The 26,544-nt window shown below is 39.9% G+C and overlaps 1 protein-coding gene across 1 annotated transcript in view; it reads left to right on the top strand.

Annotated features, from left to right (window-relative positions):
* The window catches only part of LOC118690557 (OTU domain-containing protein 7A-like), a 108,869-nt gene that overhangs the window by 63,374 nt on the left and 18,951 nt on the right, over positions 1-26,544 (top strand). Inside the window, 8 exon segments of the mRNA XM_036389343.2 lie at positions 430-584; positions 10,802-10,984; positions 12,858-13,076; positions 18,129-18,230; positions 19,613-19,740; positions 20,465-20,577; positions 26,315-26,336; positions 26,338-26,443. Of these exon segments, the coding sequence (XP_036245236.1) occupies positions 500-584; positions 10,802-10,984; positions 12,858-13,076; positions 18,129-18,230; positions 19,613-19,740; positions 20,465-20,577; positions 26,315-26,336; positions 26,338-26,443 (958 nt within the window). The 5' untranslated portion in view covers positions 430-499.

The raw sequence follows: 26,544 nt of genomic DNA, 5'->3' as shown, positions 1-26,544 counted from the left end.
AGCTGTATTTGCAAGGCAAATAAAGGAACAAATCCTAAGCCCTGCTGTGTGTGTGTTAGTATTAGTAAGGCAGAAGAGCTCTAGACATTTAAATCCTTGCTAAACCTCAGTTTATGAGCAGTGACAATGATCTGGTGATTGTGCTTTTAATAAACCAATCTTATGTTTAGCTGAATTGGAGTCAAGTTGCAAAGCTATTTATGAGTTGCACGTAAGCAAAATCAATAAAATATGAAATATTAGGATAGAGAAAACCTTCCAGTGTGAGTGACCAGCAGCTCCAGGCTAAGGCAGAGATGGATGACAAACGCTGTATATTTTAATATGCTGCAAGCTTTTTTAATAGTCTTGTTTAGGGAATAGAGGAAAAATGTGGTTTATGTCACCTGGGAGTATATTCTAAACCCTGTTTCTTTTTCTCCTTGGCAGATGGAGACCTTTTAGCCAGCCGGTGAGTCCAACTCCTGCTGCATGTCTGGCAGCACCTCTGAATGATCACATGACTCTTGATATGGATGCAGTCCTGTCAGACTTTGTTCGGTCCACAGGGGCAGAACCAGGTCTGGCCAGAGACTTACTAGAAGGTAAACTTCTTGGACCCAACCATTTCCTGTGCTCACTGCTTGCTTAAACCAAGAACCAGTCATAACAAGAGAGCTCTGGTCCAAGGAAACAGATATTTCTTGGTATTTTTACCAAGACAGCTCTTGTAATAAGCTGACCATAGATTATACTAAGGCAAGTGTTTTAACAAAACTCTTAAAAACTTCTTAGTATTAGATTGCTGTGTTTTAAGTTACTAAGAGTCAAGCCCTATATGTTTACGTGCCAGTGAGAGAAGGGAGGAGACTTTAGCTGAATTTTCATATTCAGCTGCCTGAAAGTAGTTGTAAAAGTTTCTCCTCACTGTATTTAGTCTGAAATGGATTTACTGTACAGTGATAGAGATACCAGAGGTATTTTTGGGTCCCAGTGCTTAATATGCATACCTGAACTTTACAGCATGGGAGCCAAGTGGCTAGGTTGAAAAACAGCTAAGAAGCTGTATCAGAAAAATAACTGTCTATTTATTCATTCTGTTTTAGTTGTTTTAGGTTTATAGGCTTAAAAGTGGAAAGACACCATTGATATTTGAGAGCATTTCATAACAGCTGGGTTTATTAATTTCTTCTTGTGTTGGGCTAATAATAATTGTGAAGATGGGAAAGTTGGAAAGGCGTAGATGATATCTGCAAATTGCAAGGTGGTTCTGTGGGCTTAAAACTTCCATACTGAACTTGCCTCCTGAGAGGTTTGGGGTTTGCTTTATTTTTTTATTTTAACGTGCTCTAAGAAATCGTGTTAAATCAAAGTAACCGAACAGCTTCATCAGATGTGAAAGTACACCTTGTTTTATGTATCTCCTTTTTGCAAGAGCTGCTTCACTTTATGCTGAAAGTTTTTCATTTTGTGGTAAGTTCTTCCTTTACTCTGGGTGTTTTAGTAATAAGACATGATAGATTATTAACACAGAGATGCACACAATTCTGCAGCATTTCCCAAGTCATCTGGTACATGAAATAAAACCTTGGAATGCCTAGCAAGGAATATTAGCATAGGCTTGCTATATTTAAGAGCCCTCTGTTTTGTCTGACTGATTTGATCAACCTGTCATTCTCGCCTAGAGTCTGTCTTAGTCTGATGGTCTTTTAGAAAAAGAACATGAGAAGTTTTTTCTCAGCTATATCAGGACAGATTGTCAGATATTGTGCTGATAGAGTATTGCCAAAATTTCAAAGGGTTCCTACATATCAGCGGTCTTTCAGAAGAGTTACTTACCTTTTTTCCTTTCTATAAAGAGCAATGCTTTCAAATAAATATCGAATAGAGTTTCTTTGTGTTGTACTTCTCATTTCTGTAGATGAATAGATCCACATCGAGCATACTAACAAGAAATAATCCATAAACAATCTAATTATTCTGACAGGCTAATAGACATATGCATCTGCCCCAAATAATTTCCTCCTACACAGGAATTTCTCAAAGTAAAAGGGATTGTTGCTAGTTCCGAACAACATGTGCTCAGACAACCATTTCAACACTTGTGGCTGTAGCTACATTTGGTGTAACAGCTTCTAACACTGGTCATATCTTGTGCTGGGAGGCAGTAATTGATAGAGTGGTTTTTCATTTGTTTAAAAAAGGGCATGACGGGGACTGCTGCCCTCACAGCATTGAAACCTATGGAGTAGCTCCTTAACAATAATATAAACAATATTCAGAAGAGCAACCCACCCCCTGTGATGCCAATGCCTTGTACCTGGCCTGGGAATGATGATGTCCATATCATCAAACTTCAAAAACAGGTGTGCACAAGGCACCCCAAAATGTTCAAGGTTTGGTTGTTGATAGCCCTAAAAATTATGGTCACAGTGAACTTGGAGCCAAAAAAGGCTTGTGCAGAGCCTCATTTCCATGAAATTGCAGGTTTTGGTCAGATCTAGTATGACCCCATGGCCCTTTGCTCTTTATGACTTGTTCAGACTGAATTTTCATAGTGTGCTCCTATGGAGTAACACCTCCTTTTCAGAGCCAATGCTGTTTCTTTTGTTCATCCCTGGGGAAATTTCCTCAATTTCACTATACTGTAGATAATCAAGGATACCAATTTCTGCTTCCTTATCCAATCATTTTAACATATTAATTGTTTTGCTTTGGTTATGTCCTGCTACATCCCCAGCACAGTTGTGCACAGTATTGTTGTTCATCCCAGCAGCAACACATACTGACTGTTGTGCAAATAGCACGGAAATCTATACATTGCATATAGATTTTCTGCATTGCCAGAAGCTGTCCTAAATGTTGGCTCACTGAATGTTTCTATGCTTTGCCTATCCTGCTGGTAAAATCCCTGCAGTTTTCTTCTGCTGGGCTTTATTCTGAGTGCAGCTGCTTGTCTCTTTATCTCAGAGAACATTCTGCTGGTTGTGCTTGACATGAATCTTTCAGAAAGTGTCCATTCTACTTTTGAAATGAAGAGGCAAAGAGATTTAAAAAATAATAGTTATGTAACATTTTCATGGCTAGTATCTGGTATCAAAGTCTAGTATTGGACTTCCATATTTATTAAGCTGCTTACAGCTATTTCAGATTAATTATAAATTAATATTCCTAAATTTCAATTATGTATCATTAGCTGTACCAATTCTGTATTACTGGATTATACACACATGCTCTAAACCATTTGTTACTTAGAAATGTTATTTTCTAGCTTTGCTTTCATTTTTGGATGATTACTTACTGAGTCTTTCATGTTTCATTTCCTGTCTCTGAGATGTTGTTTGCCACTTCCAGAGGTTTTTGCCTTGTTTATGTGCTCTCAAGAGCTGAAGGCATTCTTCTGTATGTAAGGTGATGAAGAGTAGAAATTACGTCTTTTGAACCTTCACTGGGTCTGCCTTTTCAGCCTTTCATTCTCAGCCTTTGCTGATTTCTATAAAAACAGCCTAAAAAAACCCCTCAACTGAGTTATTAATATTGACAGAGCAATTTGACAATAAATGTGACCCAAGTGACAGAAACAACAATCTCAGCGAAACAGTTTGAAAAAAGCCTGTGCTGGCAGCCATGTCTATCCCTGCTTTGGGCAGGAGTGAATTCAGAAGTGGATCAGCCTCATGTCACAGGGAAACAGGAAATCAGCTGCAGGACTCTCCAGATGTCACCTCTCTGTGTGCAAGGCACCTTCTAGTCACTGGGAAAACTCCTTTGGCTCACTCAGCTTTGGGAATGTTCTCAAGCATAAACTGAGAACTCTGCATGGTGGAGAATTAATTTCTCTTCAGCTGTGTGAGCAACAGCTTCCCCAATAATGAGGAATAAGGAGGGCACATCCCTTTCCCTCCTGGATAGTCTGGGCTGGCACCTCGATTCTGTCACACATAGAGTAACAGTAATGCTGGTGTGTTTATGTATAATCTACTTAAAATGCAGCCTAAGACAGAAAGAAAACCATTAAAGAAAATAGTTTAATCTTTAAAACAAGTTGTACTGTATGTGGCTCACCATGTCAGGGCTGTAGGTGTGGATGAACTCAGAGATCACTGATAAATCAGGAGAAAGCAGCTCAGTTTTCAGGGAGCAGCAGGTGTGCAGGCAGCGCCCCCTGGAACAGAGGGGGAAGGCATAGGATGAAATACTTTAAAATGCCAACAGTGTAGGGCAATCATCAGGTACTGGAGGATTTGTGAAATAATGTATTTAACTGAAAACTTGCCCTTGTATAAATGGTTTCATTTATTTATATAAATGATGTGGCATTTCATCATTATATAAAAATAACTGCTGTCTATTTCCAGCTTCAAACAGCACTTAATTGAGGGATATATAGCTGAACATGAACTCAGGAACTGGGGCATTGGCTTTCCAGTCATGAAATGTGAGCAGGAAAGGTGACTGACCCCATGGAATAAGACAGAACTGCAGTACAGAGACATCTCCTCAAAAGAACAATGTATACAAGCAGAATTCAAAGAAAAGCATGTAATTTATAGAGAGGGAGAGAGACATTTACAGTGCTGTCATGTGACTGAGTTTACAAAACTAACTCCCCAAAAATAGTCTCTTATTCTCTTCTCCCTCAGATGGTTCCTTTTTTAGTTCTCTTGTGGAAGGCTTGGAAATGGGAAGAGGAAGCTGAGCTGCTACCAATGTCTCATTAAACAGGGAGCAAAACTGTCATTTCCAGCTGCCTGTTCAGTTTGGACTGACTTTGCATTCTAGCAGAAAATAAGGCATGTGTTAACAAAATGGCCTTGCTTTGAATGGCCTTTGAGAACATGGACCAAAATAAAATCTTGTTTTAAAGCATATGGTCTAATTTTATCCTAATTTTGTGTATTAGTTTTTCAGAAGGAAAAAAACGCTGATCTGAAGTTCTTCTTACCTTTTGCCTCTAAATATTTGTTAATCTACTTCATGCCAGACAGGAAGCAGTGCCTGCATTTAAACTGAACTTGAGGATTGCTTTATTAAGAGTTGGTTTGTAAGAACAGACTTCTTTGCATTAGCCTGGGGTGTTTCTGTGTTGCCTTCAAGTTGCACTTACAGTGCATCTTATAGATACTTTCTTGATGCTCAGTGCCTTCCTCAGATGATTCTTCTCTAACTGACAGTTAATTTGTTGCCCTCTCAGTTGATGCTGTCCCATAGTGGCTGTGTCCCTGTATTGGTCCTGTTTCACTCCAGGCAGTGTTTCACGTCCCTTTGAACATTTCCTCTGCTGAAGTCCTGTCTATACATGTTGTTGCTGCAAGTTGCCTTTCTTTGTGGTTCCCACTATTCAGATCTTTCCTAGTTCCACATCTCAAATTGCATCTTTTCCAGTATTTTATTTATCATTAAATCAGGAATTTCGGTGATCTTTCAAATATTCTTTTAACATATTGGAGTAGGTGGATATTTGAAAGTTTAGAGGGGGAGGGAACTATGTAATAGTTGCATGTTTGCTTTTCCTACTAATTAATGATAAAATCCTCTTGGTTTTCATTATACCTGATTTAAGAAGTGAAAGACAACAGATTTATTAACTATTACAACCCCACTAAGCTATAATGTTTTAGCCAAAACAGTACAAAGCAAAAAACCCAAAAGACTAAATAATACCATGTTGCTCTGGGGTTACAGCACTGGAGAATGCCCTTGTGACACTCCACCTGGAGTGCTGCATCCAGCTGTGCTCTCCCAATGGACCTCTCAGGACATGTCCAGAGGAGGCCATGAAGATGCTCAAAGGACTGGAGCACCTTTGCTGTGACACCCTTGGGCTGTTGGGGATGAGAAGTCTCTGGGAAGACCTTGGAGCACCTTCCAATACCTAAAAGGGCTCCAAGAGAGCTGGAGAGGAGCTTTTGACAGGAGCCTGAGTGATAACACAAGGGAATGGCTTCAAACTAAAGAGGACAGGGTTTAATTAGATATGGGGAAGAAGCTCTTCCCTGGGAGGGCAGTGAGGCTCTGGCACAGGTTGTTCAGACTAGCTGTGGCTGCCCACATCCCTGGAAGTGTCCAAGGCAAGGTTGGACAAGGCTTGGAGCACCCTGGGACAGTGGAAGGTGTCCCTGCCTGTGGCAGAGGCTTGGAATGAAATGATGTCTGGGGTCCCTTCCAACCCAAACCATTCTTGGAGTCTATGTTTTATCAATGCTTCTAAGGTGAATCCTAGTTGTGCTGTCCTTTAGTACCTTGTTTATTAACCCTCTGCTAATCTAGTTTGAAGGGAAGTGGCTACTTAGACCATATATTGTTTTATCTAAATCTTTGGTTTTTTCTTCAGGCTTATAATACCTCCTGTTGTTATTCAAGGAACCATTATTTAGGGCAGAAATTTCACAGTGTAGCTGTGTTTATTTTTGAATTTCCCTTTTATGTAGGTGTCTGCTATCTCTGACACTAACACATCAGTACCAGCCATCAGCCACAGTGTATCTTCTATTCCCTACTCAGTTGCACTTTTTTGTTTGTTTGTTTTGGGTTTTTTGTTTGTTTTTTGGGGGGTTTTGGTTTTTGGTGGTTTTTTTTTGTTTGGTTTGGGGTTTTTGTGTTTTTGTTTTTTTGGTTTGGTTTGGGTTTTTTGTTTTGTTTGTTTGTTAGTTTGGGTTTTTTGGTTTTTGTTTTTGTTTTTTTGCTCTTTTGGTTTTTTGTTTGGTTGGTTTTTGGGATTTTTTGTGTGTGTGTGTGTGTGTTTTGTTGTTTTTCCTCCGAACAAGAAAGACTTTGTTTCAAAGCAGAGACCTTTGAGCGTTGTTAAATTGCACACCTGCTGACTCCCATAGCACATATAGTTGTTCAGGAAGCAATTGCTCAGTAAGTGTGTTCTTTCTATTCAGTCAGTGAGTTGAATTGGTTCCAGCACCCTGATAATGATTTCACTACCTGTGTTTTCCAACCAACTTTGTGCTCCTCCAGCTTTTTTGCTGACTGATGTTCTCTGGCCATTTGAAACTGGAAGCCTTTCCTGCAAACCTACTGTGTTGGTGCTGGTTTGGAGCAATCAAATTGTTACTGATCCAGAGCTGCTAGTGGCTTATCTGATGTGATTGTGTGCACTGAAATAACGTTGTTATGCCTCTGAAATGCCTTTTAAAATAGAATAATGTGTCATATAAATAAAGAAGCAGTCAGTGAACAGCGTGCATCAGATAAGTAACAGTGAAACAAACATAGCAGACAATCTAAAAAATAGTCTTGTGTTGGTTTTGTCTGTCAAATTGCAACAAAAGCTTTTACTTGACTTAAATTAATTGATGAAATTATGAAAAATAAATTAATTGCCTGTTACTTGTCCTTCAGGCATAACCTCTGTGGGGGTAGGAAAGACTGGCCCTTTCTCTTGGTTGCCTGTGCAGGAGATGGCAAAGAAAGTGAGAGATGTAACAGAGAAGAGAGGGTTGTGTGGGTCTGGGAGATGTCAGAGAAGAGCATGGGAGACACACACAAACAACCTTAGGAGAAGACTTCCTCTTTCCCTTCTCTAGGGACAGAGGAACTCTGTACAGTCTGCCCCAAACCAGGGGGCCAATGCCACTTGTTGGATAAGGGGCAAGACTGGAAGGAGGGACCTGCCCTGTAGGCTTTGGGGGGCAGGATGTGTTTGTTTGCCATATTATGTGAATTTATTTTTGTCATTCCCAACCTAGCATAACTCAGGGAGTTTTTGTCTCTCAAAACTTGGTTTGTGATGTAATAAGATACAGTTTTAGAAATTCAAAAGCTTTTAGTATGCAATGTTTAAAGGAGGAAAGATAGGCTCCACAACCACAAGCCCCACTAATTTCCTCAGTACCTTGCAGCTGAAACTTTCTCACCTACTTGTCACACTGATAGAAATCCTTGTTCAGATCATCTACTCTGGACATTTCTGAATTTAATAATTTTCTTGATTGGTTCCCAGCTTGCCTCTTGTTTCTGCAGTCTATTCCTGTGGTACAAATTACATCATATTTTTTATTAGATTTGTTAAATTTTTAAAATTTTTTTGCACTGCATTAAATTTTTGTACCTATTTGTATTTCTTCTCTCAGAGTCTTTCATAAACCCCTTACTTTTTTTCTCTCTTTCTTTTCTCTATTTGTCTTTGCTGCCTTCAGTTTTCTTTATTTTTGCTTAGGATTTTTCTTTGCTAATTCTCCCAAACTGATGAATTCTCACCTTTTTTTATGGGTGGTGGGAAAAACAAGAGATTTGTCATTTGTATTTATTTGTGAAAGTGTAAACCAAATGGAGAGGGGCAAAGGGGGAAAACCTTCCATCTTTCCAGTGGAGAGGCAGCTGGGAACACTTATGCTGGTCAGTGAGGGTGGCTAATTTTCAAAACCACTATTTCATGGAGAGGGAAAGGTGTTGAATATTCTTTAATTTGGTTGAATGTTTTTCTTGCATTTCAATGCTTGGAGGCTCCAGCAAATTTAGGGAGAGTGAGTCCAATAATAATTTCCTGTGTTGGTTTTCTGAAGTTTAGGGCTTTGGTGCTGAATTGGTGCTTCTGTTCAGGAGATGAGGAGAACTCCAGGGATATGAAGAGATTTGAAAATCAAATATTTCTGTGTTAGGTATAGAAATTTTAATTTTTGTAAGGTTTCAAGTCTATATTAGAAGTTGAGTTGCTACAATGTACCATGGAACGTAACTCAAGAGCCACTGTGCAAATCCAGTTTTAAATGCAACACACTGCAAGCCTGCTTTCTGAAGGCTCAGTGTAATTTTTATGACAGAGCTTTTATATAAGATGATTGCATTTGGTTTAAAACTGAGGCCAGTGGGATTTCTGTGAGTCTGCTGATTTTCAGCTTTCCTCTTACATACATCGAAGCCCTGTCACACTTACAGCATGTGCACTGGGATTTTTGTTAGCTTCAGAATTTAAACATGAAAAAATCTTGAACAGGGGAACTGCAGGGAATGCCCTGAGAAATGCTGTTTGAGTTCCACTGCTGCAGGTCTGGTGCTCAGGGATCTGTACTCAATGAATCCAGGATGTTCCTGGGGGTCACATAACCCTTGGTTTGTAGCATTGCCAATACTAGAATAATAATGTTGTGTTTAAAGCTACATTTCCTAGAATTATACTTACTTTTTTTTAAATTTACTTTATTGTTTCTGTGGTTGAGAAGAATAATTTTAAAATGTGTGTAAAGTGCCTCTTAAAACCAGAACCAAAGAAAAGCAGTTCTTACTCCAAACACTGATTGGTTTTGGGAATGCACTCCTAGCTCTTTTTGGGTTGTGTAACTTGGTTGGGATGTGTGTAAAGTTAGAGCAGAGCCCTGACTGGATTACAGCCATTCACTCTACGTGGGCTTTTTAGGGAACAAATGCTGGCAATAGCTGAAGTTCTTGTTCCAGTATCTCTGACAATTTTCACTGAATTTACATATTTTCCTACAGACTTTCTAATAGGCAATTACAGCATTACAGAACAATTCTGTGTGGCTCACATGGTGGTTTATATTACAGTCTGCTCAGGAGCTAGATAACGTTCTTGCTCATACCAATTCCCCTTTCAGAGGTTTTTAAGTACTTCAAAACCTGAGGTAGTCTAGCCCAATCCTGTAGGTACCAGCAGTTTGTGCTGGTTTTTTCCTTCTTTGGTTAGGATTTTGTTCTTCACAGATATGACTGTAACAGTAAAAGACTTTCTTCTATCTGTTTAAAACTGCTTTGTACTATATTTAGCTTATCTCCTTGGTGTAAGCAAGTAAGTTATCTTTAACTGCTACTCAGGTAATGTAGCTTCTCAAAGTACATAAAATGACAACCTTCTATGGTGTAATAAATCATGTATTAGTCAGAATCAGGTTACTTTTGAATTGCCAGGAAAAGTGCTTGTGGAATGCTCTGAAAGTCTCATGTAACTTGTAGGGTCTCTCTTTCTTGTTATTTAATATTTTTAATTTTCCAATTAGAAACACGTACTAGGAGAATGGTAGACATCTCTGTATCTTAATTGAGCAGGATTATTTTGAAAATAGCAGGAAGACACCTCAACGTGTTTTTCATGGTTTTTTTTGAGAATGCAAAGTCCTGTTTCACTACCTGTGCTAAACAGATTTGTGCATCTCTGGATGTTGGCTGCATTCTGTGGTTACTGGTCAGAGCAATATACTGAAGTGGAAGGTGGAAGCAAATCCTTTAGAGGATTCTGTGCTGACAGGTTCCACGAGCAGCTCCCACAGACATGGAGCCACACTGTCTGAGTCTCTCACAAACTGCAGGTTTTGTTACAGAACTCTGTCCTTTATTACCTGCTTTCTAAAAGGCTTTTAAAATCTCCAAGAGAGCGACTTCTCTCTCATGTATGAGAATAAAGGGTTTGTGTGTGCATTTTAGCTGTTCTGCAAATGAAAGATAAGAAAGTTTCTCACTCTTTTGGGCTATGACACTATCACTCTTGTCTTTCCATCATTGCTCCTAATTATTATTTATTATTAATACGACCACACAATTACAAATTATTGCTCCCTCTCAGTGGGATTTAGAGTTCATCCTAAATTGCTAATTTCTGGAGCCATTTGATTGAAATCTGAGCAAGGGAGGTCCTGGCCTTGATCACCTCCTGTGATAAATGTCATAGATTTTGGGTTTATGGATGAGAGGAGAGCAGTGGATGGTGCCTTTTAGTCAATATTAGCTGGCTTTGACACTTCTTCTGACAGTGCTGCTGTGTTGGGATGCCACAGGCTGGGGGGGGTCCCAGGAGGGTGGGTGGTGGGGATAGCTGCTCCCCAGACAGAGCTGAGCTGAGGGTTCCTTTGCTGTTTTGCAGGCAAGAACTGGGACCTGACAGCAGCTTTGAACGACTATGAGCAGCTGCGGCAGGTGCACACGGCCAACCTGCCTCAGGTGTTCAACGAGGGCAGGTTCTACAAGCAGCAGGAGCCAGAGCAGCCTCCCCAGGTGACCAAGGCTGAGAGGCCCTGCCTGCAAAGGCAGGATGACATTGCCCAAGGTAAGAGCTCCTCTGTGGGGTTTCAGGGGACAGGAGGGTCTCCAGCCTGTCTGCCTGGGAGCTGTGCTTGGCTGCAGAGAGTGGGAGGCCATGTGCCAGCAGCGTGTGAGCTGTGTCACTGTCACGGGGCTCAGAGCTGCTGCTAGACCCTATTTTTCATGTTTTGGTGGTTGTGAGCTCTGCGTCAGTTCTGCAAGTTATTTTTTTAATGGGTGATTAAAGTAAAATATGTTGTCTCCAAGCAGACCTGTGGTACTCATGAAAGGACTTAATTAGAGGGTGTCACAGACCACTGTTGTATATAGTTTTCTATGCTTATTGAAACAAACAAACCAAAAGGTTTAAAAATCGTATTTCACTCTTTGCATTCTTACTCACAGTGTGTGAAAAGGGTGTATGCAGACTATGAATAACTTTCAGCTTTAAAATGTCATTCTTTTATGGTTCCACAGAAACTGCCTCCTATCCCCTGCTGAATAGAAAATGAAACCTTAAGTAAAATTAATCAGCTATCTCTAACAGTTAATTTCCAGTACAAGATGATAAGCATTAGAATTTGCTTTTTTGTTTTCAGAGCTCTTAGGGATTTTATTTCAGATCTCTCCCTCTCTCTGACAGTTGGGTTGCAATTTTTTTCCATGAATTTCTCAAGAAGCTGTAGTTTGCACCAAAATAAATCTGCAGGTCTGGCAGCTTGTCATGTAGGCAGGTAATAGCAGTAGCCTGGTGATGGCTTTCTGTGCAGCCATTAAAAGGAACAGAAGGGCTTCCCTTCTCCTGCTGGCTCTTCCCTCCTATTAAACAGGAAATAGCATCAGTTCTTAGGAGTTTCAGTAAAGTTTTTTAAAAATTGCTGACTTCCATCAGAAGAAAAGGAACTGTGGTGCTTCTTAAGTCTCTTAAAGCACTGAATACAAATAAAGGGAGCGAGAGCAGCACAGTTGATAAAACCATGTCCCTTCAGCCTCTTTGGGATACAGTTTGCACTGAAATGTCCATCTGATGTTTAGTGGGTGCAGTAGGTAGTGTGAGGTACATCTGGCTTTGACAGCCTGGACTGACAGGAATTTGCCTGCCAACTCAGTGTGTAGCTGAGGATCTCCTGACCAGAGAGCCACCTCTGACTGACAGGTGGACCTAGCGGTGTTCAGGGAGGAGCAGAGAAGGGAAAGGAGCACCTTGGTTTGCAGCAAGGAGTGGAGAATGCAGCCAGCAGGGGAGGGCTGGGCTGTGCTGGGAGGGGTGATGGAGTGGCAGAGATGGGATGTCACATGGAGGTGCTGCCCTGCACTTCAGTGCCCCTTCTCAGGGGTTTTAGCTGAGATGTAGAGGGAGAAGAAACCAATGCAAAATCAAACCTTCTGCCCTCACCCTCCATTTAGGATAATTTAGGGAGTGCAATTTAACTCTCCATTTGATCCACTACTGCAAGAAAGTTAATTTTAAATGACCATTAGTCAGTTTGTGATGTCTTAAAAACACTATTAGTGATAAGTTATGTTAAAGTAAGCTTTAATTAGGAGTTCAAAACATTAACTAATTATCATCTGTCTGTCAATAAATATTTCTTCCAATGAATCTTTGAAAACTTAAGATAGATCAAGGAAGAATTTTATAGGAATATTTAACTTTCATATTTTGTTACTTTTACTACTGGTCTTTTTGCTAGAAGGAGAGTCAAGTTCCTCTGGCTTGCCAAAGGGACCTGTAATAGGAACAAGCAATCTTTTACAGTAGGAAAATAACCTGAAAAAGGTAGCAAACAAGACATGGAATAAATTCCTAGTGAAATGAAGGTGCATCCACCAGCCTTGGCAGTGCTGGCCTCTTAGGCAGTGGTACAGGCTGTAACTGCTCTTTGGTTTCTCCACAGAAAAGCGTCTCTCCAGAGGGATTTCCCATGCCAGCTCAGCCATAGTGTCCCTTGCTCGCTCCCATGTAGCCAATGACTGCAGCAATGAGCAGTTCCCTTTGGAGATGCCCATCTACACATTCCAGCTGCCAGACCTGAGCGTGTACAGCGAGGACTTCAGGAGCTTCATTGAGAGGGACCTAATTGAACAGGCCACCATGGTGGCATTGGAGCAAGCAGGTGGGTGACACCTCAGGTGTCTGTCAGCAGCTGGGTGACACCGTGGGTGTCAGTAGGTGGCCAATCCAGCATTTTGGGTTGGCATTTCTAATCCTGCTTCATGTCCAGAGCTTGCACATCCTGCCTGGGAAATAAAAGCCAGAGAGTTTCTGTGTTCTTTGCCAAATGACTCATATCCCAATCCTCTGTTTCTTTTAAAACATTATAGAAAAAAAGGTCAAATTTCGTTAATAAAAGAAAGAAATTGAGAGAGGAAGGAAGGGACTGGTGGGGAAGTCATGCGATAGACAAGGACATGAGTCTGGATGGTCAGAGGGAGTTGGTACTTCCAGTTCTCATGAGGAAATTACATTGCAGTGACTGTGAAAGGAAACATCTTCAAGTTCTGTTGCAGCTTGAGAAAATAGATATGTATTTTATGTACTTCTTATTTTTTATAATGAGAAACTACATAACTTTGAAGCAATAGTTCAGTATTGCCATGGGGAAAAAAAGTATAGATATTTAAAATTAATGTTAATTCACATCTATTAGTAGTTTTAAGTTTTAAGCCAATTTTGAAGGATATGCAGAAATCTATTTAAAATTAGTATTGGTGCTTTATGAAACAGCAGGAGTGCTAATGAACCATGAAATGAACACATCTGTATAGTGAAATGCCCAACCTTGGTGATAGAAAAGAGTTGTAAAATCAGATTTCATGGTTGCTTGTGGGATATGGAACAGACAGTTACCTTTTTTGTGTGTGGATTGTTCTACTGACTTGTGTAACACTGGATTGATCTGAGGTTCATTCTCCAACCCTGGTGCCCTGTGTGAGCCCAAACTGATGAAGTGCAGCTCCCGTTTGAGGCAGGAGCTCTGCTAATCTGGTGTCCCACTGAGTACTTGGGAGATATTGTCATGTGTTCTTTTTTGGCTTTGGTAATTGAAAAGCCAGACATACTTAGATAATAGCCCCAAACAGTACATACTTAAGGAAATAGAAACAAAACCTATGAACAACCAAAAGAACCCCAAGCAGTGTTCAGAAGGCCTTTAGGCCTTTTTCTGGGAGAAATAGCAGTGTAAAATAAGGTAGGAATGCTACCAGGCAACTATGAAGCATGAAAACTGCAAGTCACCTACAAAGAAAATATATCCAGTTTCTCTAAGAACCAACTAACTCAAGGAGGACAGGGCAAGATGGAATGAGTCTTCCTCTGGCAGTTCTGCCAAACCCTCCAAATTCCATAGGGATAACAGAAGATACCTTGGTACAGCACCATTGTTGACCTACCTGCTTCAGTGCAATTACAGCCTTTAGAGTCTAGTATGAACTAGAAGATCACAGAGGCTTTCTGACCTTAAAATCAGAGAATATGTGAATTTAGAGCTGACATCCTCTAATCCATGCAGAGCTGGCTGGCTTTGAACTGGAAATGGCTGCAGAAACTACTGAATTTGCTGCTAGCATTCCTCTCTCAAACCTCTCTGAAAATTAGAACAAATAATTTATTCTTCACATTAACTAGGGCAGTAACTTGACACACACTGGAAAAGTGCCTTCATCCTCAGAGCCTCTTGCACCTGGAAAGGAGAGGGTTTGACCATTTGAAGTCCTCAGGGTTTTGATCACTGGTGTCCTTGTAGCCTGCATAGACTTAGTTTACTTTGTGAGCATTTCATTCAGATAACCTGGAACTTTCTGAGAAACACTTCTGTATTTCAAGTAAGTTAAACAGAGCGAATAGTTTGCTTAAGAAAATCATGTAAGACTTCATAGAGATGAACCTTTTGTCTTTGTTTTAGATGTAAAGATATACAGTTTCCTGCCTATTTTATTTTATTTGTTGTACAAAATGAAGATAATGAATTAATAGGAAAGCCACATAGTATTAGACATTTTATTGTCTTCTACCAACAGTTTGACTATGGTTTGGTCAATGACATAAAAAAAACCTCTAAAAGATGAGGTGTATTCCCTGCAAAGAGCCTAAAATATATTTCAAACCAACCCATGAAGGACAGTAATTTTTGTAGGTGAGGTTGGGGATGTTGTTAAAGGAAGAGGGGCGTGTGCTTGGGTATAATACCATGAATTTCAAGAGAAAAGAAATAAAAAAGAAGCTGATTAGGCAAAGGAAGAGGGCATTTGCTAGGAACTAACAGCTTACTACTCCCAAAACCTGGAGTGGGAGAGCAGAAGTGTCACTAACAGTGTCACACGTGGGTTCTGAAGTGGCCATATGAGCTGGGTGTCTGTAAAAGCCTCTAAGGTTTTATGTTATTTTTTTTTATGCTTAAACTCTTGCTAGCTTGACATCTATATGTGACAGCGTGTCCTGGTTACATCCTATCTGTATGGAAACTCAGAAGAAAATTCCCAATTTACTGCAAAGTGCTGTGTGAGATGATAAAGGAAAGGCCTAGACAAAGGCCTAGACAAAGTGTGATTTACTTACTCCCCACTGCTGCAGTGTATTGTTTACTCCTTAATATGATTGCTTTCCAAATATTCCTCTGAAAGGATAGAATGCATCACATTCATAAAAACTTTTTGAGGTTTTGTCCATCTTGTAAACTCAGCTGTTGATTATTGCCAGAATTGGAATGAGGTCAGCTCCTGAGTAACAGGCTGATCTCTGTGAGCTCTGGCAGGAATTGCAGTGGTTCTTCAACAGAGGATGACTCGAGGTACTGATAATATTAAATGAAGTCTGGGTGGAAGCAATTTTATAATTCGTAATATTTTGCTGCAGCAAGTTGATTTTCATTATAGACACGTGCTCCCCTGTGTGTTGTTAATGTGTGGGTTGACACAAAGAGATGTTATGAAAACTTCTGCTGTAGTGAAGTAGTGTGTTTTAAAAAACAGTACAGGCAGAGGAATGGCTGGACCAACACAGTGTTTTTAACTGAAAGAAAAACCAATTCTATTGCAGTGCTGAAGTATAATTCAATACAAATGGTACAAGTATACTGTATGACAGTCCAAGAGCTGTTTCCCTACACTTTTCTTTCTGTGCTCCTGCTTGTGTTTTCTAGAAAGCTACCACCAAAGTAAACAGTAATATGCTGTTAAGCCTGGGCTTTGTGTCCCCCAAATCAATCCACCAAAACTGTGGAAATGTTTGATCTCAGTTTTCATCTAAGCTTAATTTTCCTGGTTTTTCCCTAAAGGGGCCCACTATAACCACTACATTTGAAAAATGAAAATGCACCACTTTTTTATTATAATCCAATTATAAACCCATACCTGCTATTTTTTCAGTCAGCCATAAGCTTTGTGGTGTTAACCAAGCCCCAAACACTTTTTGCAGGATGCACTTGACAGAAGATTACTTTTATAGAAACCTCCTGTTACTCAAAAGATTCACAAACACCAGACTCTGGCATTTCTTACCAATAGATGTTAGCTAATCTGCAAAGCAATGCCACTCATTACTTCCTTAAGTCCTACCTAAGGTCTGTCTGTTTTTAGGTATTCTAACTAGGCTTTACACAGCACCTTGGTATAGCTTATTGCTGAATATGATCCCACCAAAACATTCTGCTAAAAACAGGTGGCAAATTGTTATTTCACAGATGCAGGAGTTGCTAAAAATGATCTTGTTCTTTCCAAAGGCTGTTTAATAGTGCTTTAAATTAAGCTTCTTTATTGCATATTTAATTTAGAACTCAAGCCTAGTCTGAGGTGTAGTGCATTTACAAACCAGCTGCTAAAATCATTTGAGGATTACCAGATGTGCTTATTGATCTACTATGCATCTTTACAGTCTGGTACTCTTAACACATTTGGACTAATTGCAATTTAATTTCATTGTTCTTAGTACCCAGATCAAATAACTGAGATATATAATAAATATTGCTACACTATTTTCCCCCTAATGTATATTACCTGTAGTTACAAATAAGCTTCACTATAATTTTGTAATGAGAACTTATCAATGGAGAGGCATTTATTTTTGTTTGGACTTCCTTCTGATTTGGGGTTTAACCTTAAGCACAAGACTGCCTGTACAAATACATAGATGCTATTTCTTCCCAGTCAAGAAGCTGGGGGAGAAAAAGTCTGACTATTGCATTATTCATTCAATTATTCACTTGTGCATTATCCACAGACCTGCCAAGTCTTGGGAAATGTACCAGCTCTACTCATCCCTGTTAATCATCTGCTCTTCCTCATCCCCAGAGATGCTACACAATTACCCCCATTTGCTTTCTTTCTATTAGGAGGGCTCCCATGATCTTTTAACCAAGACTTAACACTCCAGTTTGCCAGCACATGGCAGCCTGTGTGCCAGGAATTACCCACTTTTAGTGTGGGCTTGGGCAGTGATAGTCTTCATGACTTATTTCTTCACTGAATAGATGTCCTTTTGCCAGGCTTTTTCAGAGCCTGTCTCTGGTTTATAATCTGTAAAACATGCTTCACATAGCAATGATGGATAAGTGGTACTGTAAGTATTCCCTAAAGAGAAAGGCCACATTCTATACTACACCTCGGGCTATGCTTTGGTGTCATTTTAATTCTCTGGTAGTGTAGCTGTTGGTTTTAGTAGATCTAATAATGATTTACACTATGGGAAATGAGAGGAGAATCAGCTGTTGAAACAATCCATCTGATTGAAATAATTTACAGTAATAAACTTACCTTTACAGTAACCTATCTTGATTACCACATCCATATTGCTTTTGTCTGTAGACAAAAATTCCTTTATTACCTTAATGTAATCTGTCATGTGCGTGTGGGAGGCCAATGTCGATTATGTTTGGGAACTGAGAGCAAGGCTCATAATGGTATTAAGGCAATAAACTCCTTGGAAATCCATCACTGGATGCAGCATATGAGACTGGAATTAAAGGTGCTCTTTTCTTTTCTAGATCCATGTAGAGAATAGTTTATCTGCCTCATTTCTGATCTTCTCAGTTTTGACTTCTAACATTACATTTAAGGTTATTTGGCAAGGAGGGTGTTGATGGTTACCTCTCCTGCTCTGTGTTTACCTGCACAGAGCACTGCTCCTGTTCCAGGTTCCTCTCCCCCTGTAACTGCTGTTTCCCTTCCAGGACGCCTCAACTGGTGGTCCACGGTGTGCACCAGCTGCAAGCGCCTGCTGCCCTTGGCCACCACGGGTGATGGAAACTGCCTCCTGCATGCTGCCTCTCTAGGTAAGGGGCAGTCTGGGCAGGAAACCTTCTGCCAGAAATATTCACTGCTCTCCTCTAGCCCCAGCAAAGCTCAGAAACACATGAGATGCAAAGATTTGCATTAAAAGTCTGATTCTGGAGCAACATGTCCTTCACATTTCACTGTAGTGTTGTTTACCTCAAGCATACCTAAAGCAGGAAAGGAAAAGATTTCTCAGGATATAAAAGTATAACTGGAACGGTGTCCAGACCCATGTATCACAAACTCCAGTGATCTGTATTTTCCTTATGTTTTTTGTGCTCTAACAGGTCAACAGGCAAATTCCAGGAGCTTCTGCAGGGTTGTCCACTTTATGTGCAAAGAAATTCATTCATTCTCTTGATATTCTTCAAACAGTTCTCTGCTGTTTCAAGAATGCAGTGTCAATCTCCGTTAGTTCCTTGTAGTGTTTAAGCATATGTGAAACAGCATTTGGGGTGAATTAAAATAATCTCCAATTGATAAATTAATTGTTTCTGCAAGATTTTTTAAGCCTTTCTGCAAATCAGTAGAAAGCAGTGGAGCTGAAGTTCTTTGATGAGCTTTCTACATCCTAGCCTGCTAAAATCTTCCACCAAAAGTACTCCAAAGAGTGACAGTTTAAAAACACTGGGGTTTTTAATATTTTGAAGCGACTCCTCTTGTTGAAAGATGCAGTAAGAAAAGAGTTTTTGGTGTGTCCAAGTATCCTTTTATCTTTATCTACTTAATTTTATATGTTAATTACTGTAAATGTTTGGAGTATTTTGACCCGAACCCAGTAGCTGACAATGTAGTGACTGAAACATGGCTGTCTGTAGGCACGGGACTGGGGACAGCTCTGCTTTCTTTTGGTGTAGGTTACTATTCCCAACCATATAAAGATGTTTCATTATCTTAAAATGAACTTGAAAGCCTGTGACTGGTGATAGTTTTAGACTTTCTATCATCTTGAATGCTTTTCTCTTCATTTTGAAGCCAGAGGAAATTTCCTGCTGTGTAAGAGCCGGAGCCTTTGGGAGCCAGCACTGTCTGTGATTCCAAGGGGTGCCTGCAGTGCTCATTAACATCCTTGTGCCTGCTGGCAACTGCAGCTAAAACCAACCTGAGCACTGACTATTGCAGGGAATACCATGGCTTGCAGCAAAGCTGGAGTTGCCTGCAAGCAACTGAACCAGGCTCATATCCTTGGCTGTTCCTAATCAAAGTTTAAAATGTGTTAGAACTCTTGTTGCTCATTAGCTTATTTGCGATAACTCTTTCTTTCAGAAATCTTAAAAATAGTGAGTGAATTATTTGCTAGAGAGAATCTTCAATTATGTATTAGCTATTTCTATTTCACTGTAGCTTCTTTAAAACTGGATTTCATCTTGTGCTGCCTTAGGGATGTGGGGGTTTCACGACCGGGACCTTGTGTTACGGAAAGCTCTCTATACTATGATGAGGAGTGGAGCTGAAAGGGAAGCACTGAAAAGAAGATGGAGATGGCAACAGACTCAGCAGAATAAGGAGGTCTGTATGGCCCAAAGACAGCCTTGTTAATATTATTTAGGGTTACAAGCATTCTTCTGAAGTTTGCTGTGAAAGTTTTAATTGCTATCAAATTCCTTGTGCTGCCATTTTGTTTGGGGAAAAAGATACCTTTATTTGAAATTTTCATACCAGAATACAAATGTGTTTGTAGCTTTATGGGTATAAGTATGCAGAGTTTTGTGCCTAAAAGGTCTAAGGTGCATTTGGAATATGTAGAAAAAGAAATGTGTTGTTTAGCTATCAAAAGCATTTAAAAATGAGTGGATGAAATCCACAAAACAGAGTGAACCCCATTTAGGAAAGATTTCCCAGATTCTTGAATTAGGATTTTTAGAGCTGTGGCCAAATATTGAGTGGAAGTGTTCTAACTAAAATAGTCTTTAAATCTGATTTTATTTTAGATTAAAAGCTGTACCTTCAGCATGTTACTATTTCCTGAAGATGTCTGGCAGTGTCTAGAAAAGCCAGTTTCAGGAGTAATCCTGAGGGCAAACAAGTGAATGTGCTAACTCTACAGTTGGTATTTTAGATCTTTTTAATAAGTTAATGTTCTTTCACCTGAGTAGAAATGTTGAACTGTTAATGGCCCAAGATACTGAACTGAGTCATGTGTGAAACTCAGGTGAGTTGTAAACACTGGTACAGAGCTCAGCTTGCACTGTGTGTCAGCAGAGTGGTGACAGCGTTTCCTTGTGCCCCATAGTCAGGTTTGGTATACACGGAGGAGGAGTGGGAGCGAGAGTGGAACGAGCTGCTCAAGCTGGCGTCGAGCGAGCCACGCACGCACTTCAGCAAGAATGGGGGCACTGGTGGGGGGTAAGTTCACACTGACACAGCCCCAGGCTGGCTCTCGGTAGGAAAACAGCACGGCACAACTGAGGGAAGGTGTTCATAGCACCACCCAACTGCCTTTGCAGCTGTTGTACTCGTTTGGCATGGCAGAATTATCTAAATATCCCATTATAATATTTAGCATTTTGGTCATGCTTTCTTGTACAGTTACCACACTAACTTGAGGTTATATTGTATCCAAAAGAGTCTGCATGTAATAAATCCTAATTGTTTTTCTTGTGGAACTGTTGTTTTGATGTTTTAAGATTTTTTTTAAACCTTCTGATGTTTACATTCTTGTAACGAACTTTCTCACACGCTTTCTGTAAATAACTTATTGTTTTGTATTCTTTTATAGAAGAAGAGAAATTTGATAGACTGTTAGTTTGTCCAATGTCATTGGAAAGGTGGCACTTTCGCCCTCCAATCCACTGTCACTTTTAAAAAACTATAAATATTAAAGTCAGAAAATAAACTTCCCTTTTCTTCACCTTGAAAGCAGCAGTGTGTGCGCTTGTGTTGTTTCATGTCCTACAATGACATGGAACAAGCATGTTGGCAGTATCATTTAGTTTTTTTCAGGAATATATTTGTGAAAAGATTTGGGATGAAACAGTATTTACAACATTTAAATACCCCTGACCCACACAGAATATCTGCTTTAAATAGCCGCTGTTATAAACCATCCCTTGCTTTCAGTGCAGTTATCCCCAAAGGACAGGATTATTTACCAGCCTTCAGAATGCAGAAGCTTTACTTTTTGTGTCGAGTGTTCATCACTAAAAATATCTAGTGTTTGCTCAGTGCATAATTTTCTCTACCTACTGTTGCCCCTGGAGAAAATAATGTGTGGTGATAAATAAATTGACAAAATAAGGGATACAGCACAATGAGAGTAACAAAGTTTGTAGAAAATATTCTTTGGACTTTGAAAGACTATTTTGTTTTCCCTTTAACCTTGTGATATTAAGGACAGGTAATTCTAGGAATTCAGGAGGACTTTGCTTAGAAAATTGTCAGCCACAGTGTGTCTCCTTTTCTTCTATTCTGTAGTGAAAAAAAAAGATTTTTATTTTAATCTCTAGTTTGTTTCTTATGTTTGTAGATATTTTCCTGTTAATACATTTCAGTTTTCTAAGGCAGTTCAGTTCATATTTCTATTAAATCTGGTCATTCAGCCCCAGTTTTCTCTGACTTGTTCCATTTCATTCTTTATGTTCCATGTACCACATATTTTCAGTAGCTTTTAGTCAGACATGCTCTCAAATGTTATCTTTGCCAGGCAATCAGCCTTCAGTTCCCAGGTACCTACACAGGGAGTATAGGTAGTACATAAATAATCTTCTCATTATGGTTTGCACTTATCTTTTTTTTCAATCAAAATAAAGTAAATACAAATAGCCAACAGTTAATTTTTCCTTTGAAATAGTGAAAGATGGATCAGGCAAGAAATCCTTATCCTGTTAAAGATTTGAATGTATACTTCTCTTTGCATTCATTCCAAAGACAGAATGAATGTGGCAGAATGAATTATTTTTTCAGTTTAATGAGCCCATGTTCAAAGTAGGGCCCTTGACAAGGAAAAGGAATATCAAAATAGTATTTTTGAGATGGGGTATATTTTGTCCTCTAGTTAGTTGCTATATTAAGCAAGCTTGCACATCAGTCTTTGAACTGTAGATGAGACGTTTTCCTTTGGTGTCAGAATTAGCTAAAGCATCAGAAGTTGTATTTGCTTCAAAAGAATTCAGTGACAAACCTAAGGCTGGAATTGTGCTGCTTCATTCACCTGCAAACTTCTTTTAGTTATTTTTCAGAGTAAGCTAGGTGCAAAGGAGATCAGCAATCGTTGCTAAGTTTCTAAAGATTTCTCCTTTGAGACACTCATTCTGAGGCTGGAAGTTGGAAAAAAAGAAAAAGGAAACACAGAAAAACCTGGTTCTTAAGTTCTTGTTTCCAGCATGTAAAGCAAAGCAAACTTATGAAGCAGATTCTTGTTTTGAAACAGATTTGCACATCTTCCTGTAAATGTAAAAATGAATTCTAGATTAACATAATTGCTTCATTTATCTCTATTTACAAGCAAAAGTAGGGGCACTGAATTGAAGGAACTGCATTGAAAAAAGGAAAACGTCTGGTACCCTGTTTTTTGTTAAGAACCTAACTATTGCCATCCTGCTCAAGAGAAAATTCCAACCCCTTCCTTCACTGTGCAATTGTCAGTCAGAGCCTGTTCTCATGTGAGAGTGAATATCACTGTTGTTATTCACTGTTGAAAACCCAGGTGCTGTTGTGCTTTGAGCTCATACAGACCCTGGAAGTGGATGGTATTTGTACTTATTGTCACCTCCCAGCTGTATCTGTGCTGTTGGCATTATCTTATTAATAAGTTCAAGGGACTTAAAATGGGGAAGAAGGGAGGGAATACTGCTGTAGTCTTCGTGTATGTCATTGGAATTGAGTTTGAGGCAGAAACCCAGAACATTTAAACAGGAAGTACCTCTCAAATGCAAGTGTCCCCTGAGGTTTTGGACTTGGCTTGGTATTCAGAGTGCTTCAACAGCTCTTCATACACAACTCCTGCAGCCATGCAAGACCCTCACCTTGTACATAATGTAGTTTAGACCATTTAACAAGACATTGCTCTAAAATGATTTTATTTGATCTAGCATCTGTTACAGGAGTGCTATTTCTTTTCAACTGTTCAGTATATGCAGCTATTGTAGGGTGCAGATAGAAATGGTTCATTATAACATATTTATTGATTACTAGCTGTAGTTTCTAAAGGCTAATACCTCTTTTTATCTGGCCTATTTTCAGTTCACATAAAGTACTGAAGCCAAGCACATCCAAATTGCTGTGGTGGTTCAAATATGGAACCCAAAGCATTCACATTCTGTGTTTTTCCTTTAGTCAATTCAATATACCTTTTTTTCCTTGAAGAATGAAAGAGAATGTTCCACTACTGTGCAATTTCCTGTGTTTGAATTGAAGCCCATTGCTGACAAACACTGTAAGGAAATCAAAGGAGAGGTTCCTACACCTACAGCTGCAGCTGTGGTTTGTGCTGGTTTTCATTTGGGGATTGTTAAGCAGGAAAAGAAAGGTGTCAGAAATGGAATGGAGGCAGAGCCCAGAACTCAGATATCATTTTGATCTCCTGCTTCTGGCGAATCACTGGGTTGGAGAACTTTATCCCTGTCATGTTATTTCAGTGCATCTCAGCTGTCTGAGGGCATTGGTCTCTTGCTCTGTGTGAATCCCAAAATGAGTCCTAAACTCAGAATAGCTGTTAGAGTCTGTTGGACTGAAAGTCTGGAGCTGTGTGTGGGGAAGGAAAGCAATGTTACCATAGGGAGCTGTTAGAAGGAAATCCAAGGACATGAGAACAGATCTTGCTCAGAATTTACAGGTGAGAGCAGCAGCCAGCCAGGTAGAACAGCAGGGTTGGTGACTTTTCCCTTCCAACTTTTTGAAAGAGCGTTTCTTTCATTCCTGGCTGCAGTACAAGTTGGATTTTCCATAAGAGAGGGAATCTCTTTGGGGTGCTGAGACTGTGTCTCCCATGTTTGGACTGGAGGTGCTAGTGGTCCTGTAGGTCAGACTGAGATTTTTTACTTGCTTTTCTTTCTATTAGTAATTTGCTCTTAGAATAAACATAATTTATTTAGTCAGAGTGCTCTGGTTGAGCAGGATTCTGCAATGCAGATTTACCTACTCTTATATAAGTGGATTTCATTGTTTAAAGTTAGCTTTACATGAATAGAGGAATTAATTTCAGTTTCTTAAATTTTCTTTGGTTCTATGTTTTATTGACAAAATTACTCTGTCCATGATTTTCGTGGTCATGTAGCCAGCATACATAAAAATCTCTGAAAAAAAGTGGAATGATCATTGGATCAAAGGATGTGGCAGGTTGCTATGGATACTTGTTAATGATGATTTTTCATTCTCATTAATCTTTAGGAAAATTCATACTGAATCCTCAGCAAGTGGCACTGAAATAATATAAAACAGGCCATGTGAATTACTGGCAGTGCTGGTAGAAAACTGGGCATTGAGGAGGTTTCCCAGAGAGGCTGTGAACTCTCTCTCCTTGGAGGTACCCAAAGGCTGTCTGGACACAGTCCTGGGCTTTGGGTGGCCCTGATGGAGCAGGGGCTGAATAAGGGGTTCCCTAGAGCTCCCTTATGACCCCAGACACTCTGATCCTGTGGCAGTGAGCAGTGGAATGTGTAATAGCAGAGAAGGGTTTGAAATGTGTGAATATGATCAGAGACAGTGAATCAAGCAACGTGGGGATGTGATACTGAAGAGGAAAAGAGCCCAGTGGAATTTTGGAGTTTGTGCAGTCAGACATGGCATCAGCTGATCCAAGGGATAGAGATCCCTCTGATAACAGCTGTATATGGAATATGCCTTTCACTTCTAGAAACCTCATTAACTAGGAGATGAGGAATAATTAGAGGATTTGAAGGGAAAAATTAGGACTGTTAGGCTGGAAATACTAATGTGAGAAGATAGCTGGAAATCTATCTGGCATATTGTCTTGCCAATAACATGATTCCCCTGAGTTGCTTTTGGCTGACAGCTTACTCTGAGGTGACAGAATGGACTGCAAAGGCTGAAAAGCTGTTGCAGCCAGCTGTGGAGAGAGTTCAGTAAGGAACAGGGGAAGAAATTGCAAAACAGGGACTTTGGTTTGAACATCAGGAAACATTTTCTGATGAGTGTGGGTAGTAGGAGGAGGGATCCAGAGAAGGAGACCTTCATTGACCAGTGAATGTCCTGCACCAGGATCATTTCCACCCCGCTGTGCTCCTAGGCTGGGATGAAGGATTTTCAAGTGATGCTCCAGGGAGGGGCTGGATGCTGTGAGACCTCTGAGAGGTTGCTGTGTTTGTCCCACATACCCTGGAGCAGTGTCCAGGCACTTCTGCTCTGTTACTGTTCTTCACGTGCACAGAAAATTAACAGCAGTCAGTTCTGGAGGTTCCCTGCACAGCCGGCAGGAAGAGGACAGGAGCTGCCTCCATTAAAGAGTGTGCCTGTGTCACCTTGCCCACCTTCATCTGTCAGGGCTCACAAAAGCTGGGCTCTGGGTGTATTATATTGTTAAGTTGCACTCAGCAGTGAATTATCATCTTCACTTTTGTCTGCTTCCCACAACCCTCCCATTTTTCAGTCTTCTTTCATCTAGTTTGTTTTTGTTTTCAAGGCAAAGGCAAAGCTTTGAAATGTGGTACTGATATCAATGACATTAAACTGGGAAAACAGAAAGGGAATAACTGAAACCAAAAATTCATTAAATTGTTTATGTAGTCATAGAAGGGCTTGGTAATGGTCACCTAGAGAAGTGGAGACTTTACTAGATTTATTCTTGCAGTCCAGGTGAAAGAATGACCTCTTTGGTAGAAAATTGACTTTCTAGGTTGGTTTCTAAAGGTGCTGGGCATTTCCATCTCCTGGAAGATTGTGGGGCTGATCTAAAGCATAGTGATACTAGCTGGAATTTTTTTTTAATGCTGCTATTATTTTATTTACAAAAGTGTATTTTCCTTTCCATTTCTTTTTACCTACTTCAGTGACTGAAATATGGGTTTCAGAGGAGTGGGGATATAAGGGACAGTGAAGAAGAAATAACTGCTGGGGTGTGTTGATCCAGCAAAGTCTCATGGTTGGTTCAAGCTGGTTCATAAAGTCTCAATGCTGTGTCTTCCAGGGTGGACAATGCAGAAGATCCAGGTGTATGAGAGCTTGGAAGAGTTCCATGTTTTTGTCTTAGCCCATATCTTGAGAAGACCGATTGTTGTAGTAGCAGACACAATGTTACGAGACTCAGGGGGAGAAGGTAAGAGCTTTAATTAGAGATCCGTGCACCTCTGTAAATTGAATCAATTGTAAACTGGCACCAGCAAAGGACCCAGCTGTAACACACCAGTGTTCATGGCA

The sequence above is a fragment of the Molothrus ater genome, chromosome 13 (assembly GCF_012460135.2).
Source record: "Molothrus ater isolate BHLD 08-10-18 breed brown headed cowbird chromosome 13, BPBGC_Mater_1.1, whole genome shotgun sequence".
Classification (NCBI taxonomy): Eukaryota; Metazoa; Chordata; class Aves; order Passeriformes; family Icteridae; genus Molothrus; species Molothrus ater.
The sequence above is the reverse complement of the archived record's forward strand: the minus strand, read 5'-3'. Positions and strand labels throughout refer to the sequence as shown.